The following is a 21439-nucleotide window of genomic DNA, read 5'->3' as shown; positions in this document are numbered from 1 at the left end:
ACACACACACACACACACATACACACACACACACTGACATTACCTGATTACTTTGCTTTCTACCTTTGAGCACAATAGTAGTCACTAGAATGATGCAATAAAGTTGTGGACGACAGTGGCATCCAATACCTGGTAAAGTCCCAACACACACACACACACACACACACACACACACACACACACACACACACTGACATTACCTGATTACTCTGCTTTCTACCTTTGAGCACAATAGTAGTCACTAGAATGATGCAATAAAGTTGTAATGGAGTTTGTGTAAAAACATCGGCAGCAGCTCCTCTGCTGTGTGGCGTCAATTTTGTGTCTTTTTTAATGAGGCATAAAAATAAAACTCCAAGCAAAAAACACAGCTTTAAGAACAAAAATCAAGGTAGGCCTTTTTTTTTATTTATTTATTTATTTATTTTTATTGGTATCCAGAGCATTACAGAAAATATTCATCATTAAAGACACCTTGCATCCTGCCCAACAACTGTACACTCATAAGCATGAAAAACAAAAAAGCAAATCCGGGACATAAGACTTAGATAAGCAATACCACTCACATTAGTACAATCAAAAAAACATCTGGCCAATCTCCAGGTTATTACCCATCACATTTCTCATGTGATTCACATACAGAAAAAGCAAACATATAGTACAAGCAAACAAAGAAGACACTTGACTGTCTTTTGATAACTTGTCCATGGCCTTCAATAAAAGGTCTGTCTGGTACCATAAACAGAACTATATACATTATAGAACTGGGAGGAATGTGTGTACTTAAATTAAGTATATACAGTATACGTTATATAAAATCTACTCTTCTGGGAGCAATATAAAAGGTCCACTTAACCCATATGCTATCAAAATCTTCTTGCCGGAGTTGGAGATATGTCAATCTTTCCATTTTGTATATATCATAAACTATGTCTATCCAGTCATCAATCAAAGGAGCCTGTTGCTTTAGCCATTTACGAGTTATGGCCTTTCTACATGCTGCTAGTAAGATGGACATAAGTTTCTTGTCCTTAGCATGTATCTCTTTTGGAAAGTTACTCAAGTATAGAATGTCAAATCTAAAGGGAATAGTAACTCGGAAAACCTCTTGTAAAACCTGATGGACTCTTATCCAGTAAGGGACTAGCACTGGGCAGGACCAAAATATGTGATAGTGATTTGCATTATCTGTTTGACATAGTCTCCAACAGTCTGAGTCAGTAGTGTAGTGTCGCTTTTGTTGGAGGGTTATGAAGAAACGTACAAGATTCTTCCAACAGAATTCCAAGGTAGGCTTTTTAAAGAAAAAAATAATCTGTTTGCAAGTCGAAAGATCAAATAATTTAAATTTTGTTTTGCCTTTAAGTTGAACTGCACTTTTGTTTCAAAGGTCAGAATGTTTTCTGAGAGTCTAAATCTTTTTTGCCGCACAGAATAAATCCCTGTGGTAACATATGTGCCATTGCTTTTGTGAAATCAAATCAAGGCTAAATTCAGCCAGAATTGCCAAAACAAAATCCCATCTTTTAATCCATTATCTAGGTTTTGTGAAATACCTCTTTGAGAGACAAGATCATCAAAACATTAACTTTTTTAGGATATTTTGACTATTTCTATGTACAAAACCATGCATCATTTTTGTTTGTGCGAAACCTGGATGATGGAATGCTGAACCATTGATTTGTAACACGAGTGTTCGCTCTAGGCATTTAGTGAAAGCTTAAGTGTGACACATTCTGACGCAAATGTCTTGACATATCTGTCTCCAAAATGGTTGTATTTGGGGAGTGAAGTAAGTTCTCCTCTTTTAACTGACATAAAGGCCCCTAATGTGAATTATGGGCAAAGTGCAAAGTCTTAGCACTTCGCCAGTAAGCAGTACTTTGTGGCCAGTTGTGCTAAAGTTCACCTGCTAACATAATTTAAACTGGAGTTGACGCAGAAGCATGTTGAGCCCTTTAGGTCTAACTAAACATGCCACACGCCACACACGATGGCTAAAGTTCATGCTCTAAAACTTTGCTTGTTGATAAGCCACTTAAATGAGTGCCCAAAGTCTTGGATCACTTGCTCCAGCTCATGGCCCAGACCTCCATTATCTCCCCAAGAAAGTACTGTAGAGATGTTCCTGCCCATGCCTGAGGACTGGCCTCTCGTGCTGTTACGCGTCAGCTTGTGATTTAATAAAGCCAAACAAGCCAGCCAGCCAAACTAACAGCCTTGATTAAAAAGCCTCCAACCAGGCAGCTTATCTCTTCTCATGGTGCACTCATTCTCGCTCGCGCTCTCTTCCCTCTAAGTCAGGGCTGACTCAATGCAGCGTGTTGTGCTCCCAACATCATCACCGTCATTTTAAGCTGGAGGCAAAGAGTGCCAAAACTGATCAGAGAGTTCCCAGCTACTTTGTAGGGTTTCAGTGTTTTGTGTGTGTGTGTGTGTGCGTATGTGTGTGTGTGTGTATGTGTGTGTGCATGTGCGTGTATGGGCATGTGTGTGTATAACCATATGTGTGTGTGCGTGTGCGTGTATGGGCATGTGTGTGTATAACCATATGTGTGTGTATGGGCATGTGTGTGCATAAGCCTGTGTGTGTGTGTGTGTGTGTGTGTGTGTGTGTGTTACAAGTAGGCCTTTAATTCAGTCTAAGGTTAGCACAGAGCAGCATCCACAAGTAGGGTCCTGTAATTAATTCCCCTCCATTTCTGCACTTGGTGCCATTGTGTTCTTTTTCACAGGATACACTTTTTGCTCAAATTAAAGTTTAGGCCAAAAGCAGCCCGGCAACAGCTCTGCTCGGAGTCACCTTGAACTTTACTGAAATGAAACTTCCACCATTTCCACAGCTCAAATCAGAGGGAAGAACTTTACTGAAAGTTTTTTTTTTTTTTTTTTTTTTTTTTTTTTTTCAAAAAAAGAAATAATCAATTCAACAAATTCCAAGACCTCTGTGGTTTTGAAGTGAGTGTTGGCATCTTGTTAAAGGAAACGTGGGAAAAAAAAGAAAGGGAAAAAAATTGCGAAGCGGCTCTCAAGGGGGATTATGGGAATCTTAAGGGGAATAATTGTCAGCTCCTCAGGAGTGTCAGGAGGTTAGTCCCTGCTTAATTTGGTAATTGCCAGGCCTGAGATCAAAAGGGACGGGCTGCGGTTGAGAGGCTGGAGATTGCCTGGGCTGATGACAGGAGCCCAGCCTGCCCCTCTCTGCCCCAGCCTCCCCTCCACCCACCTCCACCTGCCTGCTCCACCCGCAGCAAAGGCAAGGCAGAAACAACAGCCTGCTTTGTTCCATCCAGTGGGGAGGGGCGCTGAGGGTGTTTTTATTTTCCATATATTTTCTTTTTTTTTTTTTTTAAATGGCAAACTCTGGAGCACTGTTAATGAACCGTGGAGCCTGGGGTTCATTTTAAGCACTGGAAAAAATTTGACAAATTCAGACTTTTATTAGAGACCTTTCATTATGTGCCATTTAAATTTCTCTCTCTCTCTCTCTCTCTCTCTCTCTCTCTCTCTCTGCCACTCATTCCCTCTCTCTCTCTCTCTCTCTCTGCTCTCTCTCTCTCTCACTTCCCATTCCTCAGGCTGTTCTGAATCAGAAGTTCACCGACTGCTTTGTGCTGGTCTTTCTTGACGCCCAGGCGGGCAAAACGGTAAGTACCAGCTGTGCACAGACGGATCCTGATCCAAACCCGGCTGACTTTTTTTTCCCCCTTTTTTCCCTGATAACACTAATTCGCTCCAGTGTTTTACATAACCTCACTAGCAGCCTGGTGACTACCACTGTGGCAGGAGTGATAGAATTTTAATTATACAACCGCCCAACGCCCCCCCCCCCCCCCCCCCCCCCAACTCCTTCTGTTTGCACATACACACACACACACACACACTCACACACCACCCTTTCCCTTTCAGAGTCTGAAGGTGGTGTTCCGGGAACCCCTCCCCACCCAGCAGCCGCCCAGCACAAGTCCCCCGCCACAGCTGGTCTCCATGTACCACCACCTGGAGTCAGTGGTCAATACCGCCTGCTTCAACCTCTGGACCGGCCTCCTGTGAAGAGGCGGAGAGGGACATGGAGAGGGAGGGAGGTGGAGGGGGGTATGGGGTGTGGGGGATGGAGAGCACTGGAGTGGGAATTGTGGCTTGCCACTGTTGTCAGATGTTAAACTGTGCCGCGGGTATTAAGTGTGTGTGTGTGTGTGGTGAGTCGGGGGGGTGCTGCTGCTTCTGCTGCTGCCATGTAGTGCCAAATGTAGGACACATCCTCCATGGGCCCCCGGTCATTTACCCCCCCCCTCTCTCTGAGATCCATTGATCTCAATCACTCTCAACAACACTGGCCAGAGAAGCTGAGCTGCGTAGCGTAGCGCTGCACTACGCTAACACTGACAGTCCATTTCACCTGAAGGAGGCTTATTCAGCGCCAGGCCACGCCGTGCCATGCCGTGACTTCCTGGTCACTCGCCACTCAAGTGGGCATTTGGCCCTTCTACTGGGCACTTTACTGGCACACAATGAGGCGAGGGTTGAACACTACCTCATCACGAAGGTCTCCCTTTTTTTTTTTTTTTTTCGACTGAAAAACTCTCAAATCTGAAGTGCTTATTGTACCGGGGCAGCGTACCATGAGCTTCCCATTTATGCAATTTTGTTGCCTTTACAAAAAAAACAAAAAACACTTGGCCAATTGGCCACAGAATGCATGCCGTTCTCGACTGCATCGACTGCAGAGAGAGAGGCCGATTGTGCCACATCGGCCTTAAGAGCATTTCAGGACTGCACTTGTTTGCCGAAGCAATTTTCATCTCTCTCTCTCTCTCTGTTTCACGTATTTCTCTTCACTGTGTCCTTTGGTAACTTGCCTAGCTACCCACATCTTATCTACTTGAGTGTGTTAGAATGTGAAGCAGAACTGCAGCCTTGTTCTCATCCTAAGCGTTTGGAGAGGCGGGTATGAATGTGTCAAATAACTGTTAACATTATGTTTCCTCTCTCAACATGGTGAAAGTTTTGTAGTGTAACATTTGGTGTAACGTTTTAATAAGTCCCCTCCACCCCACCCAACATCCCACTTTATCTTTCCTCAGACCCACAAAGTTCACTCACCTCGGGCTTAGTCTCTATGGGGAGAGTCTTTAATAAAAAAGTATTGTGTAGCAGGAACAGACTCCATCATAGGACAGAACTTAAGCAGACCAGTTTACTGATGAATTGTTTTCCGTTATTGTGGAGCTTGACAACAGAACTCAAACAGAACGTTGGAAAGTACCTGAAATTCTCAGTTGTTGCCCAGCATGTATAAATATTCTATACCTCGGTTTCCTGTATACATCTTGCGTGGTTGAGAAAGGAAGTCAGACAGACACGACCACCCGTTTGTGTGTGTAGTGCTTTAGTGTAGTGCTCTGAGCAGCAACCGTTGGTTCGGATCCGGCCTAAATGTGGTCCAGATCTGGCCCGTTTACAGTCAGCTGCCATGTCTGCCTACTCGCTCTTGACCAGGGTACAATTCTCTGCAGAATTCTTTTTATTTCTTTATCCTCCTCCACCGAGGCAAGTGAGATCGCGGCCATAACAGCTGTCAGTAGTGGGTAATTGATTTCCGCCCACCATTTGTATTTCTACAATGTCAGACGTGCTCCCTAATCCCCCCCCCCCCCCCCCGCTCACTGCCATATCTTCATCCCCGAAGTGCCTTCCTTCTCTCTCTCTCCTCTCGCCCGCCATTCCTTAACGATGCAACGCAAGCAGTGATATTATATTATTGTGTCGACCTTGCAAGGAGAATCTCCAAAAATCCAATTAGGCTTCTGATTAATTCTGGCACAGTGGCGGGCCGACCCGAACCGAGAAGCCTACCAGACCCCAGTTTACAGAGAGGACAGGAGGGATGATGAAGGGGAAAAGAAAGAGGGGGAAAAAAGAAGGATGGAAGGAAGGGAGGAAGGAAGGGGTCTGATTTGTCAAGGCATCCCAATTTGGTGCGCTGACGCCACCCACACAAACATCTTGGAGCTGTACTATACATTTATTGCAATACTGAGTCTACACGACCTTAAGTTCACTTGAAGGAAACCAAAAATAATTGTGTACGTTTTTTTTTTGTTTGTTTGTTTTTCTTTTGTATGAGTTCCTCATTTTAAGGGGGATAAAACAATTAAGTATTGATTGTGGGCTTTTAAGCAAGACGATGTACATTTTAAGATCCACAAAGATGAGACACTGGATATTTAATGTAATCTAATACTTATTACAAAATGCTAATGATTGGCCGTTCATACAGTAGTATTTTGAGGCAGTGTTAGAATCGAGGTGAACTGCTGTAAATGATGTACTTACAAATGGATTTGTAACTATTCACTGCAAACAAAAATAAAAACCAAATGGTCAGTTTATGACGAGGACATTTTTCTCACAGTAAATAAATGGTCGCAACACAAACCTTATGCAGTACTAAAGCTCCTCAGTAAGAATTCTGAAGGAGAGGCTGTTCATTAAAATGTAATGTGGTGCGGGAGCAGACTCCCATCACTGGAAGGAAATTAAGCAGAAGAATTTTGCTGCCAAATTCTATTCCATTCTAATGGTGCTTGGCAACAGAACTTAAACTTGTTAGAAAGCATCTGAACTTCAGGTTTTTGGCCAACTTGCATATACATCAATCAGCTTACTGTATACATTGAGTCTTGTGGAGGAGACAGGAGACAAAGGGATACTACAACCATCAGTTCAAACCACCACTACACAAGGGTTATTTTTTTATTTGACCAGATTTTAAAAGGAATGTTAAAACATTTCAACAGCGGTCAATATTTTGTAGTTGGTTGACTTGCTTGTCCATTGCTAAATGTTCTAATTGGAATGGGGTGTCCAGGTCATCATTGGTCATCTGGCCAAATAATGATTAAACAAAAGATGTCAAATAGGATAAAATAGGATAATCCTGAATCAGTCGGAATCCTTTTTTTATACCGTCTGAATGACATGCCTGACTGCCCCGGAGGGACCATTCTAATGAACAGCCAAACGGGTTGCAACAATCACTGAATGGTGTTCTTCATCCTTCATTGTGTTTCAAGTGATGTCATACATCTTAAAAAGATGCCCACAGTTGAAGTCTGTCCCACAAGTCCACCTCCTGCATGCTTATTTGGCTGCCGGCACATCACTTGTGACAACTCCAGTAATCCTGAGCCCACTTCAAACCATCCACCGTGGAGCCTAAAAACACAAACAGGAGCCGTTTAGAGTTTTCAGACTCTTTTTTTCAAATGCATTAACAACCTTGAACTCATGAAATACGGGAAACACAGAGCATTGCACAGCATACCATAAAATGAAATTAACTACTTTTGTTTAAATTGCTTTCATTGTTATCATTAATATATAAAACATATCATAATTTTAGGGGAGCTGTTCTAGCAACAGAGACTTTTAGGCTGTAATAAGCGCCTTCGCCTCTTCTCATTCCTCTCTCGGATTTCCGAGGTAAAATCATGCAAATAGAAATCTCACTTCAGAGAGATACAGAGGGAAAAAACCCTCTGCTGTGCCTCTACCTAAAAACAGCTACTTACAGAAGTTCTTAATCCATCAACTCCCACACCCTGCTCTGACTGTCATCCACCTCCCCTGGCTCTCTAAGCACCTGACCTGACACCTTTTGTGTAATTAGAAGACTCCTGATCGTCTGAATCTGCTTTATTCAGCTGACCAGAGGTGCTACGTACTCCTGAGCGCTCAGCCAGGTACGTGAGCACGTTGGAGAGATGGAAAAGCAAGCAGGGGGTGGGGTGAGGTGGAGGTACAGGACGGTGGGGAGTGGGCGAGGATGGAGAAGCCCTGGTTAAGACACAGACGGAAATGAATCCCTGCCGAAGGTTCCACTGGGTTGAAGTGGGATGGTGTAGTGGTGCACTTACCCGCTGGTTTGTATTCACAGCCGACATATCCCTGGTAGCCCAGCTCCTCCAGCAGGCTGAAGAGGTAGGGGAAGTTCAGCTCTCCGGCACTGTCTGGCTCATGCCGACCCGGCACCTGGGCGATCTGGACGTGACCTGTGGCACGGGCGGCAGTACAGACGGCCTGTTACTCACTCATCGGTAATGGATAGGACGTACTCATGGACTCACACACACATAAGACTAGAGAGGAGGGTTTGATGCACAGGCTTTTAGAGGCTTTCAGCAATGTCAACACAGACCATTTGTTGATATATGTGTGGCCACAGCCACTCTTCTGAGGGCGTTCTCAGGATGGAGATTATTGATATCCTTTCAGAGAGGTCCTCTGCCAGACAAGGGGGGGGGGGGTGTAGCTGCTGTGAGTGCTGACTGATAGCTGCTTGTTAAAGAAAAAGAACATTGGACTGTACTGACCAGTCAGTGGAACTGCTCCCAAAATACATTTAAACTAAATTAAACATCTCTTCTCTTTTGACATCTTCAGATTGACCTCACGCCCTGTGTTTTCCCTTCATCTGAAGAGGTGTTTATGTTTATTGAAATAAGGCATTAGAAAGAGCACAACTCACTGGAAGTATGCTAATAATTAAATACTACTGATACAACACTTAAAAGTTTCTCATTCTGTGGGTGTGAGAACTGCTATTTTTCATTAATCAGGACCTGCTGGTGATATAATACGAGGCTTTATGATATTCCACACAATACCCATGTATCTGGACTTGTATAAAAAATAAAATATGTAAAATTTTCTTGTAAACACACATACACACACTTGCCTATGAGGGGGAAATACTTCCGGATGTTCTGTGTCAAGTTTCCATCCATTATTTGCCAGTGGTAGACATCCTGTGTTTTGCAGGGTGGAAAACAAAATGGCTCCTGTCAACAGAGACTGATTCCACAGCAGAATTCTGTGGTGATTTAAAGAAGCACTTCCCATCCCACGTCCCTCTGCCGCTGCCTCGACTCAGCCTTGCCTTGCTGCTCTGGACTGTGTTTAATCATACTTCACTGCAGCTGCTGGCTTTTATGTGCCGGGTGACAGCTCAAAGATGCTCTGAGCGGCCATTCACAGAAACGGCGCGCCGGCTCCGCCGCCTTGCCCCTGACGCCTGTCAACAAACCTATGAGCTGCAGGACAGCTAATGGACTCTGCTGCTCTGTCAGCAACTCGCTTTTTGCTTTTATTGTGTCTGTCTTTCCACTATATGTGTGTGTGTGTGTGTGTGTGTGTGTGAAGGAAGGAAGAGAGCTAACAGAATAAAGGGAATTACAAAGGACAAAAATAGCATCAACATCCTTATCCGTTAATGACTGCACTGGAACCGCTGTATGTATGTGTGTGTGTGGGGGGGGGGGGGGGGGTATCCAAAGCGAAGTTTCCTGAGAGAGCGTTTAGCTCATATTTGTTACTATGCCTCAAGAAAGCTATTTATGGGCCCACTTTATATAAAATGTCCTTATTACAGTCGACTGACATGAGTAAAAACTAATAGCATGCACTCAAAGAGGGACACGTTATTACCTTTCTCTTAACCTGGAGCAAAGCTTTTCACAACAATCACTAAAAGCACAGATGGAAAAAGTAAACTGTGCAATCCAGTTCTGTTGTTCTCTGTCTCCCTCTATTCCACGCTCTGTGTCTGTGTGAAGCCCTAAATGTAGTTTTCTTGATTGCTTTACATGGAGTGCAACACACTTACCATCTGCAGTTTAATGCTGGAGTGGCCGACTTTTTGCAGAATATCAGCCGCTATAAAAAAATAAAATAAAAACACACGGACAGCGTGTACAAAGCAATGGAATACTTGGCACTGAAAAAGCAAACACTCCGCTAACACTCAGGTCCAGCCTTAGGCAATATCTGCAATCAGTGCATTCTTACCCTGATGTGGAGAGTTTAGAAAATACAGTGGGTCGGTTATCCTAGTGTTGATAGGCTCAATCAGGCCCAGAATTCCTTCCTGTTAGCAGAGAAGCAAGTTTACGTAATGCACCATTAACCTTCTGTGAAGAACTATATTCTATTATACTAGAGTGGGAACTAAATTGTGCTTTATTCTAGATCAAGAACTAAAATATGCTTTATTATACTACAGTAAGAACTAAAGTATACTCTAAGAGATACAGTATGCTATGATTATACTGTACTATCTTGAAACAGTATTGTGAATAACGTTTTAGTGAAATTCTTCCTCCATCATGATGGCCATCATTTAGACTACATTAATGCACTGAGAAAACATCTAGTCATTCCGACTGCCTTTGGGTCACTTGGCTAACTTGAACTGTCCTACTCCTCCTACCTGTCTACCAATTAAATTATATCTATGCACTGATGCAGGAGGTCATATGGAGGTTTAAATAAATGGTAAATCAGTTGTTTTCACCCAAGGTGTTACTCTGGCAGAATCACATACTGCAGCTGACACACTATATCTTATTAAGCTCAGAACTAAAGGGGTGAAAGCCCAAAGCTCAAATGGATTATGGATTATTTACACCCTGTCTCAGTCTGTACACAAACTCAGTATGTACAAATATTCCCTAACTGTTTCCAATATCCCATTTTACACCCAGAAATATATACGCGAGAGCCTCAGGTTTTAAAATATGGAGAGTAAGTGTGTGTGTGTGTGTGATCTGCTGAAAGTTGAGCGATGAAAAAAATGGGTGGGGTGTCCTGATCAACACTTGAGCATCCTTTCTGGCTCTGTGCCATCAGCGGAGCGAGCAAGCAAGCGAGTGAGGAGGGTCACCTTTGAGAGGACATCTGCAGCGTGTTTCAGGTTCTGGACAAAGGTGGTCTCCATCTCCATGGTAACAGTCGAGCGGTCCGCCCCCACAGGTACCCTCCCTGCCATCAAGTGAATCCTGGCGAAGCAGAAATATGTTTACAGTGGGGAACCTGCACACACTGATGCTCTGAACACCCACTGCAGATTAAGGCTATAAGACTTGTTTTTGCTGACACTACCACAAAGCAGTGCAATGTGTCTCCTAACAGCATGAATGATTTCAAGTGAAGGAGAGGTGCTATAAGGAGCATACAACCTAAAAAAAAAAAACCTACTTTATTTAAAAGAAGATGTCCATGTTAAATTCTCATTAACCGTTTTAATTGTCATAATGATGTATACATGTGGTGGTCAGTATGTAGCACACCCTCTGGTCTCTGTAATTATATGGTCTAACCTCTGCTCTCTGTGTTCATGCGCTCACAGGCACATGGTGAGTGAGTTCTGTACCTCTTGCAGTCCAGTGCTTTGGCAAACTGCACAGCCAGCTCCAGGCCCTTTCTGAACTCCTGCTCTCTGCCTGGCACGGCCCCCAGACCAAGGTCACCACCCTTCATGTCCCCTACACAAGTACAACAAAAAGAATGCCTCTTCATGGGGGCTGTTTGAACAGCTATTTTCTGGCTCATTTCAGACATATGTAACATTCTCATTGGTATGTACACTTGCTGTTTGGGTCAAGGGAAATTGACTATCCAGCTATACTGTAATGGTACTTAAAACAAAGGCAGGAATGGACCTTTAGCTACAGGGGTTTCATTAAACTTTAACAAACCTAGAAATAATTAACATGGCAACTCGATTAAAAAAAACATATGACGTCTTACGTATAATAATTGTGGGAAAACTATAACCAAATCGAATGTTAACAGTGGCAGATGAACCTTCACAGTAGTGAAGTAGCCTATAATAATTCCACCCTCACTAGTGTAATGGTAGACTATGGCTTAAACACGACGGGGCATTAAGTTTTGGGATTTTGTCTTACCCGGAGGAGTATTCAGCAGCACAACCTCAAGACCTGTTTGTTTCTTTGCCTCAACAAGCTTTGCAATGTCGCAGTCATACAACCAAGCAGCTTCAACAGCACGAAAGCCAGCGGACGCAGCCGCCTGCAACCTTTGAGTAAATTCTGGCAACTCCGTAAACAACCAGGAGATATTTGCGCAGAATTTTAACGCGGCCATTGTGACTGCTCTTGTCAAGGCGACAACGAACAACTCTGTAGTGCGGACAGTCAGTCAGCAGTAAATAAACGAGCAGCACCAGTTGTTTTAGAGTAAATGTTTAACTAAATAAATTGACTGATTATATAACTGCACGGATAGTTATTGCGAGTCAAGAAAATGATTTTCGGACTGATCCCACTTTTTATAACCGATGACTGCCGTATGTCATCGAAACGTAGGCTGGTGCACACATGACGTGTGCTGTAGTCCAATCGTCCCGACTAGAAACGGGGACAAAATCAGACGTTGATAGCCAACTTTATTGCTACATTAGAATAGAGACAAAAACACATTGTGTTTTTAAACATTAAACACTATATATAATATAGTATAGTATATACTATACTCATTGTTCTGTTTAATGTTTATAAAAACACAATTAGGGTTATGGATACGCTTTTGTCCAAAGCGACATACAAATACAAAACAATATAATACTTACATTTAACAGGGAACAAATTAAAATGTTGGTCAGACTATAAGGAGAATAGCAATAATAAACAATGCCAATTCAATCAATAGCCTAATGAAATAAACAATGAAAATGAGGGGGGGGGAGCAATAATAGCAATAATAAAAATAATAATAAAAACAATAACATGGTAAAACTAGCCTACATTAAGGAGAATATCAATAATAAAACAATAATGTCAATTAGACTTTATTTTGTTTTAGTTGACACATTTTAATGCATACCTTATTGTATCCTGACAAAATTTAGCATTTGGTGTTAATATGCCTACCAGTCTATTATAAATATGATTAGGCTATGATGAATTAGGCTACACTTATGTATTGTGCGTAGTAGGCTATAATATGATATAGCCTACAATGTAAAAGACAAATTAATAAATGAAAAGAGAAAATAATAGCATAAAGGTTTATGTTCTTCTTCACCTTTATTTTCTTGTGGGAGGGTCAGTTTTCCAATGACGCCCTGATTACTTAGGCTACACAATATACAACAACAATATAAACCACCAATCATACAAACAGTCTGCATTATGACTGGGGCAGCCGTGGCCTACTGGTTAGCGCTTCGGACTTGTAACTGGAGGGTTGCCGGTTCGAACCCCGACCAGTAGGAACGGCTCAAGTGCCCTTGAGCAAGGCACCTAACCCCTCACTGCTCCCTGAGTGCTGCTGTTGTAGCAGGCAGCTCACTGCGCCAGGATTAGTGTGTTCTTCACCTCACTCCGAACTCACTGATTGGGATAAATGCAGAGACCGATCAAAAGAGTATATATACAACACCGGGAATAAGGTTTTAAAACATTCCAAGGAAATCAAAGTTTCCAGTTTCAGCGTATGTTGTAAATCATTCAATTTTTTGGCGATATAAAATTCAAAAGCTTTTTTCCTAATTTTGTTCTAATAATATGAGGGACATTCTGTGAACGAGTGTGCAGATTGCAAGATCTAACGGAAACCAAACTAGTCAAATAATGAGGTAACATACCAAGTAATGCTTTATAAATAAAAATCATGCAATGATTCATAATTAAAACCACAAAAACAATCAAAACAAAACAAATTTTAAAAAGTGAACTTGACCATAAACACAAATAAAAGCCTAACCCCAGACTGGACAAGTTAAAACCAGGGAAAACCAGTGTATAAAACATATTTGTCGAAGCAGGCTGCAAGTCTAACATAAATATTATTTAATATTGTAAGATTAATATAATATTAATCTGTAAGATTAATATAATATTAATTATATTAATCTAAAATATAATATTAATCTTACAATATTAAATAATATTGTAAGATTAACCAAACTTGGTGTTGGTCATATTTTGGACCATTTGTATGAAGTGATGCTTGACTTATCCCTGTGTATAGTGCATCACAAAAGTCCAGTCTGGAAGATATAAAAGCTCAAAAATACCTTCTCACAATCTAAAAATCCAGTTTTACTGAATTTATAAATGGCATTTATAAATTGGGCACCCCTAAAAAATCCTTTCAAAGTATAACCTATTCCAGCTTATACCTTATACCTTTGCTATCTGCACTGATTGGCCATCACTTAACCATTCCACACTACAGTGTACAAAACTTCATTATAAAATCCATTTGGGGACTGTGGTTAGAAGGTCTCAAATTGATGATATATCGCGGGGCTGGGTCTGTGCCCTGCTGCAGGAGCCGAAGGATACGCCTGAAGGCAGGCTCCAGGTCCAGTGAGGACGGAGCCTGCCTGTATAAAACACGATGAGTCTGCCGCGGATCCCGACTCAATGCCAGCATGCATGATAAAACCCCCTCAGCTGCAAGCAAATTTCAATGTGTTGATTTAATTGAGGGGTCTGGTTTATGAAAGGCAAGATGGCAACGTGGCACCAAGGAGCGTCAGACTACACATTTCCATTAAATGGCTGGTTTCTTGAGGCAGTGAAAAAAAATGTAAGCATCACATTGCTTTGGCAAGGCAATCTAACAAACTGAAATACAGAACATTACCTTAAGACAGATGCTTCTACGAATCTATTTTCTGTACCTAAAAATGGAAACAGCCCTAAATCATTTTTACTGTGTGAACTTGTCCAATCCACATTTTGCAAATCTTAGCTCTTTTAAATGTTACACTGGGCAGTGGGCACTAAAGGTTTTTCTCTGGGATGCGGTTGGGGAAATCATCGACAGAGACACGCTTGTTAGACCAGATCTGTTGGACTGCCAATCAGTAAAACTATGGGGAGTGCCTCTGGTGATGATGAGAGATGATGCCCTTTCATGGGGAATCTTCTGAAACACCTCTCTCCACACAGGAAGTGCAGAACTCCAACATGGGATTGGACACGTTCAGCCATTACCTGTGATGGAGCCAGTGGGAGGAGCTTTGAGTGGACTTCAAGTGCAGCCATAGGCGTGAGGTAAACTGGTCCTCAAACAGTAGTCGTTTGATCTTGATATCACCTAAACCATCTCAGTAGGCTAGCCTAGAATCCTCCCCTCTCCCTTGGCAAATGCAAGACTTACTGACAATGCTAATGTGAGTCAGGGATTTCAAACCAAACATCTTTGTAATTCTCACTTTTATCTGACATCTGAAAGGCCCAGTCTCAGATCTTATAGGGGCTTAATTTCTGTGTCATTATTTATCATAATAGTTAATCAATAATAATACTTTATCAACTCTCAACAACATTATATTAACTGACATTCCAGTTGGGTGATGCTTTCTGAAGGCATGCACCTGACTCTGCTATGGATGCCGTTCAGCTCTGGCAAAGATCCAAATGGGTGCTTCAAGTTGCTTTGTAGACCTACTGTTTGAATCATTTGATAATAAATCCCTAGAAATAGCTTATCATCAATACAGGAGATCTAATTAAATCTCAGGAAAGTGACATTTTAATATGGCTTTACAGACTTTCACAAGGACATTTGAGTGATTTTTTTTTTTTTTAATGTTGACTCCTCTAAAAGCAGCCCTTGATATTTTAATAATTTCCCCCCACTCCTCTTAAATGGATCTTCTTTCAATTTGCAGTGGTGAAAGTGTGTTTACTCACGTCAAATTTGTGCCAACTCTACTACCCCGTCAACTAGTTGGGTACTGGGCATGATTCCCTCAACTAAAGCAAATTGTTTTCTGTCTCTCCGAGCGTTAGCCGTGAGTGTGATCTCATTGTCTATGCAAATGGTTTGTGATGGGAGAGTGGAGTTACTCGGCGGAGGTGATAGAAGAAGCCTCTTATTGCGTCTGTCTGCTCGCCTGGAGTGAGCGCTGCGTTCGACGGTGCCGTGGTGCTATATTCAAGTGGCGCAACATGCCGTCCTTGGATAGGTGCCTTTTTTTATCTGGGGATTAAATTTGCTGCCAGACAGCCACAGATGTGTTGCAGGCTGATCTTTCTGCTCTGTGTCTTTGCACTCGGCGTGACGAGCTTGTTATCTTGCTGCTCTGACCACTGTGCTGTTCATTCATAGATGGAATAGCTGTTGAATATGGGGTCTGGCAAATTAAATACATGTTTATTAAATGAATGTTCAATACGTCAATTTAAATCTAAAACAGTTGAATAGACATAAGCAGGTACAGTATGTAGTAACAGTGATTCTTTTTTAGGAAAAAGCTATTCTTTTGTCTGCTAAAGGTTAATGTTAAGGTTAATGTTAACATGATTGACATGAAATTGGAAATTCAGGGTAAGGTCTACAGGCATACTGTACAGTATGTCCTTAAATTACTGTACTTGCTCTTGTCTGAGTCGGAAAAAAATAGCCAAGCAATTTAAAAGCTCTGCAGGCCAGAAGCTCAGCAGAAGATATGCACATATGAAATGTGGCTAAGCTCAGTGAAGCAGGCTTTGATATCTCACATCTCTCCATTCACCACTATCTGCATTAATGGCAAAGTTCAAATATTTGAAATGGAAAATGTATTTCTAAAATGATAAATGAACAATGCAATAAAAGATAGAGTGATTGACTGGTACATCTGTACATTCCTTTCCAGTCATGTAGGCGACTTGTGGAATTTCTTAGTTGCTTTGTGGCGGGTTTCGTCAATGCCAAAGGACCAGATGGACTAATCTGATCTGGATCCCTTTTGATACACATACCATTAAAAAGCAAAAATATAAAGCAATGATCTGTAAGGTATAGTTTTCAGGGCATTAGATTCACAGTATACTGAGGACTGGAGTTTCATAGTAGAGTATTTAAACAGGTAGTACAGTACCAGTGCTTGAACACGTATTGCCTTAGGCGATTTTCCTCCCACTGTCACTCAAAGTTGCGTTGGAGGCCCTGGAGGGGTGTTCCCTCGTCTGCACATTGCGCTCTGTGTTTTGTGGATTTGCACGATGTCGCCAATACCCAGCGCTGCCATGGCGCTCAGGCAACAGGGAGTGTCACAGTCACAAAACATGTGTCAGCAACGCGGGGGACGGGTGCTGTGCGCACACTGTTGACACCCGCGCCATCTCTGGAGCGCCAACTACAGAGCGCGTGCGGCTTCGGCTCCGTCTGCTTCTGCGCTGTCTGTTTGCTGACTTCTGTGGGTTCTGTTTTACATGAAGAGGCTCCTGATGTAATCTCGGGCAATGCCTGGGCTTGCCTGGCCTGTCCCCTTAGACATCAGTGGGGAGGGAAGCCGGGGACGGGATGAGGGGAGCCAGTCGGCGCTCGACTCGCCACATGATCTGATGCAACCCCGGGCCACCAAAGCCAAGACACCCAGGCTCCCCGTTAATGATCTGAAACGAACGTCTGCTCAAAGCTTGGTGTTCGAAAGCTGCCTCTGCGGGTGTGTGGACCAACCTGCCACATATCGCTCAGGGAGAAGAGACAACTGCTCGGTTGTGGGGGGGGGGGGGGGGGGTGGGGGGGCACTTCCCGACAAAAGAAAAGCTGTCAGCGGTGTTTAAAGACACGACACACAGAATGGCCATCACTCAGAGAAGCCATCCATAATCTGGTGACGACAACCAGGTCAGTCAACCCTGTCGCAACTCCAGCCGGCCGCAGCACCTCGTTTAAATCCCACGCAGGACGTTTATGGCCCTTTAGCATGAGGGATTGTGAGGGACAGGGAGGAAAACGGGGGCAGGTTTGGGGTCGGGGCTGACTGAGAGAGGCGAAGAGAGAGGCCATTTGAATGGCATCAAACATCGGCAGCGTTTGTTGGCGGCAGCAGAGAAGGCGAGAAGGAGAGGGAGAAGGGGAGAAGGAGAAGTGGAGGATTAGGAGGAGAAGGAGAAGAGGAGGGTGAGAAGGAGAAGAGGAGGATTAGGAGGAGAAGGAGAAGAGGAGGGTGAGAAGGAGAAGGAGAAGAGGAGGATTAGGAGGAGAAGGAGAAGAGGAGGATTAGGAGGAGAAGGAGAAGAGGAGGATTAGGAGGAGAAGAGGAGGGTGAGAAGGAGAAGAGGAGGATTAGGAGGAGAAGGAGAAGAGGAGGGTGAGAAGGAGAAGGAGAAGAGGAGGATTAGGAGGAGAAGGAGAAGAGGAGGATTAGAAGGAGAAGGAGAAGAGGAGGATTAGGAGGAGAAGGAGAAGAGGAGGATTAGGATGAGAAGGAGAAGAGGAGGATTAGGAGGAAAAGGAGAAGAGGAGGGTGAGAAGGAGAAAGGGAGAAGGAGAAGAGGAGGATTAGGAGGAGAAGGAGAAGAGGAGGAGGATTAGGAGGAGAAGGAGAAGAGGAGGATTAGGAGGATGGGGGGAGCAGACCCGGCAGCGATGGCCCCTCCAGAGGAGAGGAGTAGCACTGCCAGGGGGGAGGGCACTGGAGCAGGAAATTGAAAAAAGAGGCCAACACAGGCCCCCCCCCCCCCTCTCTCTCTCTCTCTCATCTGAACACTAACAAGCCTGCTTTGGGCGTGTGTGTGTCTGTCAGTCTGTGTGAGTGTGTGTGTGTGTGTGTGTGACAGAAATGAAACCTCTGCATTTATTGATTCATTCTTCAGGCGAAAGTGTTTTTTTTTTTTTTTTTTTAAATCACGGATCCCTGAAACAGTGACAGATGTTTACACCGTCACTGCAGGGGAGGAACAAGTTCAGATAAGGCAAGGATGAGAAAGAAGGAGAGAGGGAGAGAGAGAGGGAGGGTGGAAAGAGGGAAAAAGAGAGAATGGGCTCCATAGCTACAGTACATACTGTAATAATGTGCCATGTTGGTAATTAGCATATTCACTAATCCATCAAACGTTTGTATATTTACCCATGAGGTGAATCATCAGCCTTGTTATGGAATCACGAGGTGCAGTTGTGGCCCACAGTAGATTTACTTAAAAAGTGTCAATGACAAATTGAGGTCATACTACTTAATAATGATGCATAATTCTGGTATGCACATGGGGTGAATCCCTACAGGTTTCTTGTGAGAGCGAGTATTTCGTTCATGCATGCCTGGGATTCAATTGATTTTTTTTTTTTTAAATTGTGGATCAAATTACCTTTGTACCTTTTTGGGAATTAGTTTAGACCTGCTCTTAATCAGCTTGAATAATGGTATCACACCTGTGCTCAGGGCAGCAGTCTCCAGTATGCTGCACACTGTGCTGAGTTACCCCGATCTGTATTTCAAATTCATTATTACCCGATGAACTGCACTGCTCCCGTACCCAACGGTGCATTGTGTAGCCATAATAAGCTGCCTTTAAAATGATGTTTTGGGTGCCGGCTAGACGTCCAAATGCCTTGTATCTTATTACTCCGGAGCTCCGCTGTGCGTTCGCAGGCCTCCTAACAACCCCGGCAACCTAACCGGAATTATAAACAGGAACGCGCAACCCCAGCTGCAGCAGAGTGCGTGGAATAGGTGAATAATAATATCCGCGGCAACAATGAAATTAATCTTGAGAGGAAATGGATTCGCTTTGCAGGGGTAGGGGAACAGATCAGGGGGCCATATTTGATACATGGCAAATGTCACCATCACCCGGGCCAGTTACGGAGGCGCCGGCGCCTTATGCACTGTTGTGACCAGTCCTTGATTGTCTTGAAGTCGGAGCACCCTCCTCTACACCCGGATTGCTTTTCTTCAGAGGTCATTGCTTAAATGAATCATCTTTATCATCTTGATTTAATACTGTTGTGCGGCTCCTGAAGGGGAAACACATACTAAGCAATTCAGCCATGCACACAGCAAATAAAGACATAAAGAGGGCATGAATCACATGATCTCAACCATTAGATGTTAGAAACTGCGGAGCAGAACCTACTGGGTTGAAGACAACATTAAGGGCCTGTCCACACAGAGACGCTTTTTAGGTTAAACGCAGAGGTTTTGCTTCGTCTTGGCCGAGCGTCCAAACGAATCCTGTAAACGCACTGCCCGAAACCGCACTTTTCTGAAACCTGGTCCCAGAGTGGAGAAATCTGAAACCGTAGCCCGTTTGAGTTCGTTTAGACAGCGAAACCGCACATCCTGCTTGCGTATCGATGATGTCATCGCCACACCTCAGCTGCCCTGGACTTGCACTTATAGTATTGCCTAACAATACTAGTTTTCATACATGACATTACCTACGATTACACTCCGTTAAGATAAATATCACAACTGATGCTGCGCAGCACCGATAGCTTATGACTTGGTGGACTGAACACTGTTTTTCCCGGTGTTTTTTTATGCATTCTAGCTACTGTCAGTGACGCGAGAGAACTTAAGTTATTAGGAAAGTGCGGTGTAAGTTTAGGCTACATTAATTTGTGCGTAGTGCCAGTGTCATTCATTTATTTTACATGTCTTACAACATATATACATGCATTCACAGTCGGGTGAAATCAGATATAAGCATACAAAGACGCTTAGAACTCACGTTAAGCCGATGGTAGCACACTGAATGCGAATGCACGATTTGATGCAGGCAAAAGTATTGACTGTTACTAACGAAGGTTTTATAGCAATATTATAAATGTGGCGACAGAATAGACTAGAACTTGGGGTAAGCCTTGCGTTTAGTAGTCTAATTGCGGTGATAGCCAAAACTAATGTGAATCACGGACTATCCTACAACCAAAGAAAGTAAAGGTGATTAGTAGGCCTACCTGCGTTAGCCAAATAAAGGACGGGACTGCACCCTTCACAAACCGTAAAATAAAGTTTATTAGTTTTACAGTTGGCTACAGTTGACAGTTCACCATCAGTCCACACAAACAATTCTGGTTTCCTTGCACTAGCCATTTCGCCGTAGCCTATTCTGTCTGTTTTTAAAGCGCAAGTTTTGCAAGTTTTGGTGAATTTCTGTAAAGACACAGTGCCACCTATAGGCCTGGGGTATGAAGTAACGTGTTGAGTCGTGTTGAGATGGATCCGTTTGGACGCAAATATTCTTGATACGGTTCCAGGGAAGACGGAGGAAAAAAAGATCGGTTTGGTACGTGTGGACTAGGCCTAAGAGGTTGGCTGGCTTGTTTGCTTTGTTGGCTTTGTATAGCTCTGACGATTTCCACTCAGGTCTTTTCACGGACAAACAGCTTAATGTTTTTCAGGAAGGGCTCTTTGTTGGACTTTAAAGAATCCCTGGAAAAATCTTTGGTGTTCCCCTCGTCACCTCGTCTTCAGGTTTGGTCTAGCTGTGATAGAGATTCATGTCAGCTCAGACCAAGAGTCTAGCTGTTTTTTTTTGCAAGGTGAGAAAGTAAAAAATATTCAGAATGATAAATAAATACAGATAAATAAATACAAAAGGCTACAATCCATACTATGCTGTACAGCAAATCAGGGAAGGAAACATGGATAAGACTGATAAGATTCAGTCAGAAAGGGAACATGGGTCTCTACGTCATTGTTTTCAGATTGTTTGCGGATTTCCCTGTACGTATTAGAATGCAAAGCCAGATTTTTCAAATGAAAATGGGACCAACAGCAAGTCATTCCATTTCAGGAGCTCAAAAACACCAGAGTAGTGTAGATGAGAGGCACAAACTTAAGAAAAGTGTTTAGGATTCAATAGTGTAGACAAAGCCCAATGCTAATGTCAGTCTGCAGATCAGA

At 43.1% G+C, this 21439-nt stretch overlaps 2 protein-coding genes across 2 annotated transcripts in view; one reads left to right on the top strand and one right to left on the bottom strand.

Moving 5' to 3' along the window:
* szt2 (SZT2 subunit of KICSTOR complex) overlaps window positions 1-6401 on the top strand; it is a 127468-nt gene extending 121067 nt beyond the window's left edge. Inside the window, exons 74-75 of the mRNA XM_042057768.1 lie at window positions 3579-3647; window positions 3910-6401. Of these exons, the coding sequence (XP_041913702.1) occupies window positions 3579-3647; window positions 3910-4053 (213 nt within the window). The 3' untranslated portion in view covers window positions 4054-6401. The remainder of the gene's footprint in view (window positions 1-3578; window positions 3648-3909) is intronic.
* A 324-nt stretch (window positions 6402-6725) lies between these two features.
* hyi (hydroxypyruvate isomerase) lies at window positions 6726-12214 on the bottom strand. Its single transcript, XM_042057775.1, has 8 exons — window positions 11751-12214; window positions 11213-11324; window positions 10724-10838; window positions 9850-9928; window positions 9668-9717; window positions 8741-8810; window positions 7920-8054; window positions 6726-7218 (listed from the first exon to the last, which is right to left on the bottom strand). Exons 1-8 carry the CDS (start codon window positions 11947-11949, stop codon window positions 7163-7165), a joined length of 816 nt encoding a protein of 271 aa, XP_041913709.1. The 5' UTR covers window positions 11950-12214; the 3' UTR covers window positions 6726-7162.
* Between the last annotated feature and the right edge of the window lie 9225 nt (window positions 12215-21439).

The sequence above is a fragment of the Alosa sapidissima genome, chromosome 12 (assembly GCF_018492685.1).
Source record: "Alosa sapidissima isolate fAloSap1 chromosome 12, fAloSap1.pri, whole genome shotgun sequence".
NCBI classification, from domain to species: domain Eukaryota; kingdom Metazoa; phylum Chordata; class Actinopteri; order Clupeiformes; family Clupeidae; genus Alosa; species Alosa sapidissima.
The sequence above is the reverse complement of the archived record's forward strand: the minus strand, read 5'-3'. Positions and strand labels throughout refer to the sequence as shown.

What these genes read in the sequence shown, in the direction of transcription:
- hyi (XM_042057775.1), bottom strand. Translation starts at nt 11,949, where the DNA reads ATGGCCGCGTTAAAATTCTGCGCAAATATCTCCTGGTTGTTTACGGAG. An exon ending in CTGCAGATGTCCTCTCAAAG is followed by an intron (nt 9,929 to 10,723) that starts GTGACCCTCCTC and finishes CTCTGCTAACAG; the next exon opens with GAAGGAATTCTGGGCCTGAT. An exon ending in GAAGTATTTCCCCCTCATAG is followed by an intron (nt 8,055 to 8,740) that starts GCAAGTGTGTGT and finishes CCCGTGCCACAG; the next exon opens with GTCACGTCCAGATCGCCCAG.